Source organism: Neomonachus schauinslandi, chromosome 11, assembly GCF_002201575.2.
Source record: "Neomonachus schauinslandi chromosome 11, ASM220157v2, whole genome shotgun sequence".
Classification (NCBI taxonomy): Eukaryota; Metazoa; Chordata; class Mammalia; order Carnivora; family Phocidae; genus Neomonachus; species Neomonachus schauinslandi.
The window spans coordinates 99,005,163-99,018,987 of NC_058413.1; the positions used below are offsets into that span (position 1 = coordinate 99,005,163).

The window sequence follows — 13,825 nt, forward strand, 5'->3', positions numbered from 1 at the left end:
CCCGCCCCTAGGTGGCGCGGGCGCGCCGCCGACCGCCAGCGCCAGGGGGCGGGGTGGGGGAGGGGGCGAGTCCTCCGAGAGCCGGGTTGGGCTACCGGCGCTGTGATTGGTCGGTCCGGACTCCGCCCCCCAGTGCATGTCATTAGCATCTCATTAGTTGTCCGCTCGGGCTCCCGAGGAAGCCACCGCCGCCAGTCTGAGGCAGGTGCCCGACATGGCGAGTGCTGTGCTGCCGAGCGGATCCCAGTGTGCGGCGGCGGTGGCGGCGGTGGCGGCGGCGGCGGCGCCTCCCGGGCTCCGACTCCGGCTTCTGCTGTTGCTCCTCTCCGCCGCGGCACTGATCCCCACAGGTAGGTGTGGGCACCAGCCGGTTGGCCCTCTAAATCTCCTAAGGCACCCCAGTAGCCATAGCCGTGGAAGGGGGAAACGTTTCCATGACAACCTTCCCCCACTTCCTAAATCCGAATCGGAGGGAGTGTGGAGAGGAAACTCAGGGCTGAGATGGAAGGGGCAGAGGGGATCGGTGATCCCCTTCTCCCTTGCCCATCTGGGTGGGAATTGGAGCCCTTAGGGATGGCTGCACCCACACCTTTTCTCCCCGGCTTGGCGCGGGGTGCGGAGTGGAGTGAGAACGGGGGGCCCGGGGGCTCGAGAATATGGGAGAAGGGGATGGATGGAAGGCACCCCCCAACCTTCCGGACCCTCCCAAACTCGTTGTTGTCCCGGTAACTTGCAGGTCCTCCCGTCCCAGGGCTGCCCATTCGCCCCCACCTCTCCATCGGGCCCCCTAAATCTCTATCCCCCAAGCCTCCCCATGGCTGACTAGCAGCCACCTCCAGCGTGATTGCTCACCGATCCACAGGACATCCCCAGACTTGTCTGGTCGCCGTTCCTGCGCTCCCCGCGCTCTGCCTTTCTCCCCCAGTCCTCCGAACCGCGCGCCCCTCGTGTCTCCCTCCAGCCCTATCGCGGCCCTCCGCAACCCCCCCCCCCGCCCCGCGCCGCCCGGCTGCGGGGCTCCCGGGCTCGGCTCCAGGCAGGGAAAGTTCCTCAGGCCCGGCCCCGGGAGGCGGGGGGGGGGGGGTTGCTGTCGCCGCCTCTGCGGGAAGGAGCCGGGAGCCCGCAGCCCGCTTGCCCCGCGGCGTCCTCCGCCGCGAGTGGGGACGCCGGATTTACAGGCTGCCGGTCCTTTTCGGCAGCCCGAGGGTGGTGGAGAGAGGTTCGCGGCCTCTGCGGCCAGGCGGGCACCCTGCGGGCCTCCGGGCGCCCCCTGTGTGCGGAGCTGTCTTGGGCATTTGCTCAGGGGCGGCTCTGCACGCCGGGCCCCTGCCCCCAAGACGCCGAGCACTCGGCAGGAGCACGATGTGTGGCTGCCCGTGTGCCGGGCGCGTTGGCGCGGTCGGGAAAGAAGAGGGCAGTGTTTGCTTTTGCTAACAAAAGGGAGCCGGAGCTCTTCCCCAGCGGAGAGGCTAGCCGTACTGCGCCCTGCCTCCCCTTCCCGCCACCGCCGCGCTCCGCGGCGTCCCCGCACCCCCGGCCGCCCGCTGCGGGCTCCGGGCGGGGAGCGGGACCGGGAGGCACGGGGCCCGCGGTGTGGGGGGGCGGCGGGAGGTGCAGGAGGGGATGCAGCAGGGCTCGGCGCCTGCAAAGCCCCTCCTTGCAGCTTGGGAGCTGCAAGACCCGCGAGCAACAAGTGGCGGAGGACACCAAGAGCTCAGCCCCCACCTGCGGAGCCCCCGGCCGCGGCGGGCGCAGCACTGGGGCCACCGTGCCTCTACCGGGCTCCTCTCCGCTTGGGCTGTGCCTTTTGTTTACACGCTAGAGGACACACAGTTACGTAAACACCGCAGGAGACACGCTGTAGGAAATGGGGATGTCGGAGGTGCTAGCTTTGGATTTGGGGGATGCCGGGTTGGTTTCTACTACCCCCCCCTCCCCCGCAAACAGGCTTGCAAGGGATCTCGGCTTGGGGAACGTATCAGGGATGTACAGGGGTGGGAATCTGGCAGCAGCTCTGTTCAGAGCTGAGGATTTTTTTCTTCCATGGCACTGCTTGTCTCCGGATGTTGTTTATGTGTTTTTCCTCTGTGAATTCTTAATTTATGAGTTACGAGATAATTGGGTTCAGCCTATGCCGGTGTGGTTACAACTTCATTTCGGGTGATGTCTCTGACTGGATGGGTTCAATAAAATGTTCCTGAAAGAGATCCCTCATGCTGCTGCATTGTAAAAAGCGCCAGTGTCGGTTAAACGTGAGCGTGAGTAAAGGCTCGGTAACTGGCGCATAATAGAGGCAACAATAGACTTGTATTGGCTGCAAAAAAAAAGCGGGGGGGGGGGCCAGCGCTGGCCGGGGATATTGCCTTTTGACTAAAAATGGGAGCTGTGCAATGCCGCTGGGCAGCAGAGTAGGATTAGCTGATACCTCGTCTGTCGAGCCTGCTCATTGACGGCACCGGGTAGTAGCAACAGTAGTATTATTTGTAACTATCTGGCGGTGAGAAGTTGCCTTCCCAGCGAGGGATGTATGCGGACTCCGAAAGGAGCGGTCTGGAACTCAACCGTGCATGTCAAAGCTACAAGAAAATTCTGTTGCCAGTTACCATGGAAGCAGCTTCTTGCTCTTGTGTACATCCCTGTTTGTACGCTGGTTATCAGATTGTGTTCAAATTAGAAAGTAATTGGGTTTGATTTGTAGTGAGGGGGTGAAATGACTTTCTTTAAATCTGTTTTTCTCTTAGGCATTTTTTGGTGATGGCTTTGGGAAGGGGTCTTGGCCTAGCCCCCAGATCTTGGGCACCCAGAGGAGACTTCCAGGCAGGCACTGGGGGACTTTGCTTCCTTCATCCTCTCCCGTTAAGCTTTCTCCAGAGGCCTCCAGGTGCCACTGTCAGGTTAGAGAAACCTGTTGGTGTTGCCTTCTAACTTCATTAGGCGTGTTTCATTTACATGCAGGCTGGGATAGCGATCTGGGGCCATCATGCTGGAGGTCCTGATTCTGTCTTTCCCTGTCGCTGAATCCATCCATCCCCTGGAGAAAATCTCCCATCCCTCCTGTGCTGTGTGGATTAAGTGGATGTTAATGAAACGCAGCTGCAATGGGGTTGTGAAAACTCACTCCTCCGTGTAAATCACGCCTGTTACGTGTTAGGTGCATGCATGGTGTTGATTCTCCTGCCTGCCGGGAACCTGTGGTTGATTGCCCTCCTCTTACCTTTTTTAGCATTAGAGAGGTTGGCTGATGGGTGGGGGTTTGTGATGGTGCTGGGAAGCCCAGGGGCTGAGTTGGGCTTGTCTCGGCCTGTTGGGGCTTGTATACCGGGGATGGGGACTTTGCAAAAAGTGCCGGCCTGCTATTGTTTCCTTTCCCTGCATCAAATTGAATAGCCGCAGGAGGGACTTGCACTTGTCTGTGATAGCTTTGATAAAATATCCCTCATTAATGCCACTTTATATTTACAGTGTGTCACTGGAGACGCACAAGGCTTCATTTAGTGACTTGTGTGACGAGACAAGCTTGCATTATTTGCCTGGGACATTTTGGAGGAACAAGAGGCCCATTGAGCAATCTTTTGAAATGAACAAATACGGAAAAAGGGGGGAATAAAAGAGCAGGCAGTTCTCTGGAACAAAGAGCTTTATTCATATGGATGTTGTACATGCTTTACCCAGTTTTCCCCAATGGCCCTCCTGGTAAAGGGGAGTGGGACAGGGAAGAAGCCAACAAGCAGGACACTTTCGCTTCCTCTCCCACTTCCTGACTTCATATTCTTATCGAGTCGGTCCTGGACTCCCTGACTGCTCATCTCGCTCCACTCCCTCTAAAAGCCCAGAAGGTAACAGGTTCCTGGGTCTAAAAGAGAGATTTTGAAATGCTTTCTCCTAGCTCTGAATTTCAGCAGAAGACTGTGCTAGCTACCTGTTGAGACTGATGGTCATTGGAGGACATACTGGTTGAAGGGAAAGAGCTGTCATTTTTTTTTTTGACATGTGTCAAGAAGTGGTTGATAGAGAATGTCAGATCGGTAAGCTATCTTGCAAACGATAATACTAGTCTTACTATTTATTTTTAAAGAAATGCTGTACCAACTGAAATCCAGAATTTTCATTATCATTAATGGTGCTCTTGGAGTTTTTCGTGACTTTTGCCCACACCTGGTACATTTTGGCCTCATACATAAGTGAATTTTTATAATTCCTTGGCCTGCATTGCTGAATGATTTTCAGGCTTTAAAAAATTGATAGTATTGCTGTGAATAGAAACTGTCTCATTCTCTGGGTTTTTGTATGTGACATTTTAATGCCTAATCGGCCACTTAGAATTTACATTTAAAAAATGGGTGTGTGTGTGTGTGTGTGTGTGTGCACACGCACACACGTGTGTGTGCTTAACAAAAGGCCTATTTTTATGTGGGAGATCTCTTAAATTGGGCCAAACTAATCTATGCTATGATTTGAATGGAAATTTACCAGCGTATGAAGAAAATTTATAAGAAATAAATCCTAAGGATTCAAATGCTGTATCTCTTTCTTGGGAAGAATAGTACTGACCATTATGTTGGGCACTTTTAACTGAAAATCCAGCATAGAAAGGAGAAATCACATAGCGACATCTGTTGCAGAATTGAAAATTTGCTGCTTTGAGTTGGAAGCAATTAGTCCCATATAAATACCTAATGGTATCAGTCAGTATGTATGTGCACTCATACAAATATGTATATATACACACACATGTATGTACACGTATGTGCACATATACACGAAACTCACCCAATCAGATATTCATATTCACATTGAAACGTGTGGAATAGAAAATGTAACATTTTAACACCAAAGCTCCTTTTTCTTATTACCTGTTGAGGAACTACAGATTCTTATAATCGTGGAATTTTTGTAAGGGGAAGGATGTTACAGATCATCTGGTGAAATCTCATTATTTTGTAGTGAGGCAGCCCAAGCCCGGAGAGGGAAGGACCCTGCTGACCGTGGAACTGAGGATAAGTCAGCTACACAGCCTGGACGGGGACCAGGTCCCTTGATGTGGAGTCAGCAAACCAGTTCTACCTCCCAGCAGGGATGCCCCAGTGAGGGATATGGATCATGGGCACACCATACCTTGGCTAGGCCTAGTTTATATTGTGAAGACAGCAAGATTAATTGTTGTTCTAGGTAATAAACCCATGGGTCAGAGGAGTGACCTCTGAGATAAAAGGACTAGTTCTTGGTAAGGTTGTCTTTGGTGTTTACAAATGATTCTGAAACCTCTGGACTTTATTTGGCAGTCACAACATGAATGTCGTCCAAAGCACCTTCATAGGGGAGAGCTCTTGGATTTGTGTCACAGTAATAAGTCAGATGTGCGAAAACTCGGGTCCGGGAGCCCCAGCTTTAGACTTTTCAGCTCTTGATTTGTCTTTTCAAGCATTAATATTAACAGTAGAACTGGTTCCATGTAACTAAGGAAAAAAAGGAAGAATCCTTAAGTCAGGAGCTAGAACAGATCTGGATTTTTCTTACCAGATATATGTCCCTTTTCATTTAAGCAGAGAAAAAGCTGAGAATAATTTCTTTTAAAGCAAAAAAAATTTTTTTTGCAAGATGACTTTTTTTACATTGATCATATTTTCTTTATTTTTCCATTTTATTATGGAGATTTCCAAATATATGCAAAAGTAGGAAGCATACCATCATTAACCCTGTGTGCCAATCACCCAGTTCCGTAAATTACCCACCTGTGGTCAGTCTGTCCTCTGTATGCTTCCTCTGCTTTCCAGATGAGTTTCAACAAATTTCAAACAAATTCAACATAATTTACTTTAGAAAGATTCTCTGTAAGATACAGTTCCCTCCCCCACCCTGCCCCAAAATCACGTATCCTGAACTGAAGGTACATTTTCTCAACTGCTAATACAGAACGTTGGCCAAACCCATGCTTGACCGAGGTAGGGTGAAGGCTTATTATGGTGGCGCAAAGCCGAGGCAGAAACTAGAGAAGCCAGAGCGCCAATTACTGCCTGCACTGCCTGCACCCGAGACCTTTTCCTGTGGTTTGGTTTATTTTGAGCAAGGTTTTGTTTGGATCGGATAAGATGAGTTTTATTGTTGTGTAAATATGGTTGTGTAAATATGCCGTAATTGTAGCTAATCCCTCAACTGTGGCGCACTATGGAAAGCACCCATGGCGAGATTGGCCATTTCCAGTTGTTTTCATAATGAATGCTCTCCATCTGAGGACTTCTGTAGGCAAGGCTATTTTAGTTTGATGGCTATGAGATACCTCATTCATGTATTTATCTTTGAATGCCTCCGTGGTATAAATGCCTTTGCGTTTTGTGAATATATGGCTTAAAAGAAAAAAAATGCCTTTTCTCGGCTCGCACTGGCTAAGTGCTAATTTCAGCCTGTATTCTGTAACCGAAGTGATCACAGAATGCCTTCTTTGGTGTGGGAAACCCATACAACAAGCTGTAAGTATCTGGGCCTTATTTTTGTAGGACGGGGGTTCGGGGTGGTAGGCAGAGAACAAAGGTTACTATTTTTACTTCTCCGTATTTGCCCTGTTGATTTAAAAGAGGAATTTTTACTTTCAGCTAGAAATGCTGGCATGCTTCAGGGTTAATTTCTGAACTTTGGTTTATGGGAAGATAGGTTGGTTCCATTTTTCAAGGTTCATGAAATGTGAAGGGTGTGTGTGTGTGTGTGTGTGTGTGTGTGTGTGTGTGTGTTAAGAGGTTCTTTTGCAAATGTATTTAATGTGGACTTTAAATCTGAAGCATTTGGTTTTTTGGTTTCCAGCCAAACAAGTAATTACACATGAGATGATTTTGAGGGGTCTGGGCATTCCTGGCCAGGTAAAAACCCGCCTCCTGCGCCCCTCTTCTGAGCTGGCCTTTGCACCAGCAAAGCACGAAGGAATGCCTCCATCGGGAGTGCCACCAAAATCGAATAAAAAGCCTTTGTTTGGAAACCATCAATGAGGGAAGGGACCCACTGGAATGTTTGTAATTACAAGTGGCACCTCCTTGTTGAAATTTCAGAAGCCACAGTTTCTTTTTCAGAGATTTAAATTGCAGGCTCTAGCCAGCAACTGCTGTTGTGGTTAATGGGCAGTTTCTCTTTGAAGATCTTCCAGTGCTGGTTCTCAGAAGCTTTGGTGCAGCTGGCCTTGAACTAGGGTTAGAAGAAAGGGAGCTGGAGGAATTTATATACATGCACCGCAAAAATGACATGTGGCCTTTATTATTACTCAAAAGAACGACTTGGTAGCAAGGTTGAGAGAAAGCAGCACTGAGAAAATCTGTTATGACTGACAGGTGTCTTGAGTGGGGTGATTATCTTAAGAGGGATGTGGGGTGGGTGGGGAAAATTTTTTCTTTTAGTAGATATTTTACCGGAATAGAGTCATTTGACCCAACATTTTGATCTAGATATTTCAGAAATGTTAAATAGGCTTGAAATGAAAGCACTGTGATATATATTTAAAATGCTACTCAGTGTTTGAAGATGATATTCCAGTGACATGGACTTTTAAAAATGCCTGGAAGAAGTATTTTGCTCTTGGCAGTCTTCCTCGGTAAGGTAGGCGCTCTTCAGCTATCCAGCAGTGGACTGCAGTGTCAGATTGGAATTAAGTTATGAGGTCCCCGCAGGGGGCAGGGAGGAACCTGCCTACAAACAAAGGGTTCACCGGCCCCATCTCTCCCATTGTCTGTACCAGATCGCCACTTGGTTCTGATTAATGTGAAAGTTAACATGTCAGAAACTGAACCTTTCATCTTTTCTGCCATAGGTATCAACTTTTCTCAAAGTCTCCATTATTGCAAATGACACCACCGTCGTCCTGGTCTCCGAGGCCCTGAAATTTGGAGTCTTTTTTTTTTCCCTCCTTAGCTTTCGCTCTTGGACAGAAATAAAATGGGGCTGATTGTTTCTCCACGACATTCTCTGGAAGCCTCAACATCGTCTCTGAACCATGTCTTACTAGCAGAAGCTTCCCAACCAATTCCCCTGACCCCAACCTCTGCTAGTCAGGATGTAAGTCTACCTACCTACTACCTACCCACGTTGTGATTCTTTTCTCGACACGATCGTGACATTGCCCTTCCAGAAAACCTAATCTCAGATTCTTGCTTCTTGCATCCGATTCGCAGTCCTCCGTGTTCTGTCTTTAGGTTGTTCCTTCCTCAACTGCTTTCTTATCCCTCCTTCTCTAATTGCCCCCATTTCACACTACTTTTCCAGCCCAGTCTTGGTGGGACTGGAAGACAAATGATTCTCCGTTGAACTGAGGAAGAAAGGGGTTCTGCTCTCAGTCTTCAGCTGGTGGTCTGCATGAAACTGCTCTCTTCCCTGTTTTTTCACTTGACTGTTTTGGTTTCTAGATGGAGGCCTGCTGATGCTCCTTGCCTCCCTTGCAAAGAAGCATCTTCCTTTTGCATCTTCAGTTTCACTAACACGTGCTTATCCAAGCTCTACCCCGACACAGACCTTTCTTTTTCTGCTTTACTGGTATATACATGAGTATGTTTCTTTACAGTAAGCTGAAGCATGCAGACGTTGTGGCCATTTATTTTAATGAAAACTTTCAGCATTGGAGTGCCGACCGTATATTGAGTCTTTGTTTGGTAGGACAGGTTCGCATACGGGCACTTACTACAGCATGAAAATGGTGTGATTGACTTAACAAATTACACGCCGGCAAAGTGAGGCTTTCAGACAAAAAGTCGAGTCTTCAGGAGTAGGAAGACTTCAGAATTCTGGGTCAGAGTAAGAGGGAGCCACTGACTTGGCATCAATGAGACGTACCCCTCTGAAGATGATCCAAAAGATGTACCCTCTTAGAAGAGTGTTTGGTGCTCATGTTCAGAATGTCTAGTTATTAAGAACTACCTACCCGGGGAGCTAGACGGACAGTGTACTAAAGCCCCGGCTTTTACTAGCCCGCTTTCTAAAGAGCTTTGACTTCGGGGGCAGTGCTGCCTAACTAAGCTCAGTCATCTCTAGCATCAGGATGGGTCGCATTTTTGTTGATCACATAGAGGGTGCATTGTCACTGGCTTAAGAAAAAAATGAAAACTTTCTCAGTCTAACTGCTAATCTTGTTATCTTAAGGATCTTTTCAAAGCCTTTACCTGGTAATACTATCTGCCAGCGGTTTTCCCTTATTTTTTTTGTCCGGCATCCTTCCCCTACCGAGTTCTGAGCTTGCTAGTAGAAGATTATATAGCATGATAATTCGGTGATATGAAAACACTTGATTATTACGGAGTATTTGGGGACAGTCTTGGGAAAAAGGTTGTATGTTCAAACGTGATATGTGTTTGGTTCTTTGCTGGATGGATATACCTGTGATAAGCCAAGCCACCTAGACATTACTACAAGTCATTAGCTTGATTCTCTTTTCTGAATAGGAAAGGAGCATCGCTTCATTCCTCTTGCAGAAACCCTTACTTAAACAATGAAAACTTCATAGATAGGGAGAAAAAAAACCCCCAAGTTAATTTTGTACTAAATTACTGCTCAAATGGTTTTATCTCTTAAAAGGTTCAAGTACAGATTAGCTTAAATGACACTGAACTTCACTTTTCTTTGTGCGTATCTTGTGAGCACACATCCTGGTGAAGAGGCCTCTGTCTCCTTTCTTTTAGTTTCGTTAGTCATCACATGAATGTTAGTTGCTGTTCGGTTCCCTTTTCTGAAGCAAATCTCTTCCATCTCTGGGCCAGGTTGGCAAGCGGAATACCCAGTTTAGGTTACAGAATAGTAAAACCTAGTGCTTTACTCATGAGTTAAAAGCAGCAAAAACAACCTACCTTACAGGGTGTTAAAAAATAAAATAAGATCATATGTAGGAACGTACTCGAGAAGAAAGTATTTTATATGTATATGGCTCTTAGGAAAACAGCCGCTCCTTACGGATAGGGGTTATGGCTTGGCTACGACTGCTTCTGTGATTATGTTTGGGAATACTGAGAAATACTATGCTGAAAGGATTAATTCAGGATGTACTCAACTCTCTTTAAGGAGAGACTGGAGAACAAAGTGGCAGTAAGATCCCACCTGGAATCGAACGTTCTTTGGAAGTAAATGGAATCATCCAGGCTCCTTGGAGAAGCTGGCAGTGATTATAACCTCAAATTTGGGGGCTTTAAAACACAGACAGGACTTTATTATTTTACTCAATCTCTTATAGTTTATATACTCTATTTAAACCAAGAACTTGATGTTTTCTGTAACTAACCCATAAGGCATTTGGTAGAAAAATGAGAATTTAAAAATTATTTTTAAAATGAGTGTCTGCTTTTATACCAGACATTAAATTAGGCACATTCATAGTTGGGTAGGTTGGGCTCTGTTGTGCAGAAGGTTGTAGTCTATTTTTTCTTAACTTTCATTTTGGAAAAATCTTAAAACCACAGGAAAGTTAAAAGTATCATGAATGCTTGTAAACCCCTTACCTGGATTCATCAGGTGATTTGTCCATTTGCTTTATCTAGCTCTCTAAGTCATGTATACTCACCTTATCTTTTTTCCTTTTTTTTTTTCTGAACCACGTGAAAGCAAGTTGTGGGCATAGCGGCCCTTTGCCCTTGAGTCCTTCGGCGCATCGCTCCAACTCCTGAGAATAAGGACGTTTTCCTGCGTAACCTTGGGGCCATTATTACGTTCAAGAAATTTAACACTGATTCAGTAATATTATCTAATATCTAGTCCATATTCAAATCTCCCCGGTTGTTCCATTAATACTCTTTATATGTATTTCTTTGTCCTCTCTGATCCAGAATCCATCGGAGAGGAGATCGTACACTGGATTTGGTTTTCACATCCCTCTTTTTTTTTTAATCTAGAAGCATTCCTTTGCCTTCCACTTTTTTTTTTTAGGAGTGGGGTGGTGTCTCTAATGGTGTTGACATTTTGTTCAGTCCACAGCGATGTTTTGGAGAATGTCCCACAGTTGTGATCGTTTCCTCATTGTTTGATTCGGATTGGAGTCATGGTCAAGAGCACTGCATAGCTGTTGTTGTCGCCTTCCAATAGTCTTACCTCAGTCTGTCCCATTGACAGTGACGGTACGTTGATGCCTTGGTTGACGATAAAAGTTTAGTTTTGGTGGGTTTACAGAGGTCTCCATTTTTGTCCCTTTGTAATTAATCAGTAATTTGTGGGCTCTTTTGAGGTTGAATATCCTGTTCCCTAAAAACACTTCACGTAGTGGTTTTGGCAGCATTGATAGACCTTGTCTGAATCAAGTCTTACACTGGTGGTAACAAAATGGTGATTTTTCTAATTCTGTCATTTCTCTACATTGGGTAGAAGCATTCTTGTGTAAAGGACTTGCCCTTCCCCCTCCTCTCCTCTTTTTTGAAAATCACAATAGACTCATAGATTAAAAAAAAAAAAATCAGTGTACTGTATTTCATTATGTCACATTTGGCCAGTTGGAACCCCTCGGTCTGGCTCTCACTTCCTTTTGATACATCTCCTCTAATTTTTAAGTACTTTCTTATTTTCTATTGTAAGAAGATGTCTAAGTTCACCTTGTATTTTCCCTGCCCCAGACCTGGAATCTCCTATTTCTCCAAGAAGTCCTGACTCCTTTCAGTGGAGGAGTGGTGTTTAGATACCAATGAGGTGTGCTCATTGCTATTGACTTCTTGTTTCAGCGGACAGAACTAGAATATATGTATAATAAATTTATATATTTATTTATATATTTTATATATTATAATTTTACAAATATTAAATTATTAAATAATATTCTAGTACATATTTGTATATAAATTTATACATATAAATTATATATACATATATATAAACTATCTATGTCTCTCTCTCTCTATATATATATCAATTCCAGTTAATACCTCAACATTCTTTTCCTCCTTTTCCTGTTCCTTGTTTGTATCTTTCTTTTCCCATGGTGAGAACCTTGGTTCCCAACCATGCCCATGTCTTATAATTAATACAAAAAATTTTTGAAATTACTCTACCAAGACCACTGTAGACAGCAAACCTACCAAATAAAGTTGAAGATTTTTTGCCAATCTCTTTGCCTTTAAAGTAGATCCCACGGAGGATAGATGGAATACTATGTTTACAAGTTCACAAGTTAGTTCCTTTTCTGTGTGTGTGTGTGTGTGTGTGATCAATTATATATATATAAATACATAGTTAAGATCATTTGTTTCTGTTTATATTCAGTTTTAGTTTTTTTTCTTCACCTCCTGATTTAATTATATATTTTGAACATGTAAGTCATTAATATGGCTTAAAAATCAAAACTATATAAAGAAGTCTTACTTCCTTGTCTGTGTTTTCTGGCACATTCCCACCTACCGTCTTATAGGAGCCAATTTCACTCCTTTCTCATAGAGCCTTCCTAGTTTTCCTTTTGAAAAAAATAATGGTAGCTTTTTTTTTTTTTTTTAATACTTTTCCACAAGCTATGTTAACATCTGCCTATACCCCTTCTCCTTATTTGGAAAATCCAAGGGTCTGATATTTATTTTGATGGTTTCCCCCCATTTGGCTTTATTTTACTCAGAAGCCATTTTTTTTTTTTTTTTTTACTATCTTCACGTCTCTTTCATTTCTTCCTTTCAGGGTAATAATAGTTCTCTTTGGGTCATTGGAAGAATTCTGTATCTGTTTTTTCATTTAATTCACCAAGTTACTGCAGCAAAATAGGGACTGCCCCTTTCCCTATAATGCAGTGTGTGTCTGTGATGTTTAATAACCATGGCTTGCCTTGCTCCTCATCAATCTTTCTTGACTCTTCTTTTCATCCAGCAAATTGGCAAATCTGTATCTCAAGCCTCAATGCCCCCATTCTTCCCAAGACCCACCCCGCCCCCAGTTGTGGTGTATTTACTTACTGTAAAGTACACAGCCTTTTGGCATCTAAATGTCAGATCATGTTCTAAAAACTGCCTACTGGATATCTCAGTCTAGGGGTTCCACAATTAGCTCAAAAAATATTAATGACAAACAGCAACTGTCATTCCTTTATTGTTTTCATTCATGATCTCATTTAATCCCCATTATCACCCTGTGAGTAGTGACCTCTCTTACTGCATTTTACAGATGAGGGAGTGGAGAAGATGATAGGCCCCTTGTCCAAGAGGCCTAAGTAATAAGTGGCAGAACCAGGTCTTTCTTCAATACTTGTACTTCTAAACATTTAACTATATTTTTCAAAAATTCAAGATGTCTGAAACTGAGCCTAGCATCTTTCCTCCCCAAACTTCCCTCTGTCCTGTGTTTCCTATCCTGAGGAAGGGTACTACCATCTACCCCATGCATTTGATCAATCTGGGAGACATTAGAGGACTTCCTCATCCTTCACCTCTCTGTTAGTTACTAAGTCTTGCTTATCTCTTGCATTCACTCTGTTTCACCGCCCCTGCCTTAGTTTACCCTTATCCTCGTTTTACAGATGAGAAAAGTAGTTTCACACTGATAGAAGTGCCCCTTACTTGGTCCATTTACCTCTAGTCTTGTCCCTTGTAATGCATCCCTAACAGTGGTTTTTGTAAAATATACATTCGATTTCATGCTTACAGTCTTTAATTGTCTTCTTGGCACCTTGAGGACAAAGCTGACGCTCCTTCAGTGCCCTCCATCCCCTTCTGTCTTCTTAACTCCAGCTCATTGCCTGCCAGACACACACACCATGTTCTTTTCCTTAGGACTGGCTGTAGGTGCTACCCACCGTGTTCTTTGCTTTACCAAAGTAAATGTCTCTTGGATATGCCATGCTCTCTCAGGCCTTTCTGTTTTTTTATATGTTCCCCTTTCCTCAATATGTCTGATATGGCCAATTCTA

At 45.1% G+C, this 13,825-nt stretch overlaps 1 protein-coding gene across 3 annotated transcripts in view; it reads left to right on the forward strand.

Moving 5' to 3' along the window:
- The first annotated feature begins 206 nt into the window (after positions 1-206).
- The window catches only part of CADM1 (cell adhesion molecule 1), a 321,409-nt gene continuing 307,790 nt past the window's right edge, over positions 207-13,825 (forward strand). For all 3 annotated transcript variants that reach the window (XM_044919820.1, XM_021696623.2, XM_044919819.1), the window contains exon 1: positions 207-350. In XM_044919820.1, coding sequence (XP_044775755.1) covers positions 215-350 — 136 coding nt within the window. In that variant the 5' untranslated portion in view covers positions 207-214. The remainder of the gene's footprint in view (positions 351-13,825) is intronic.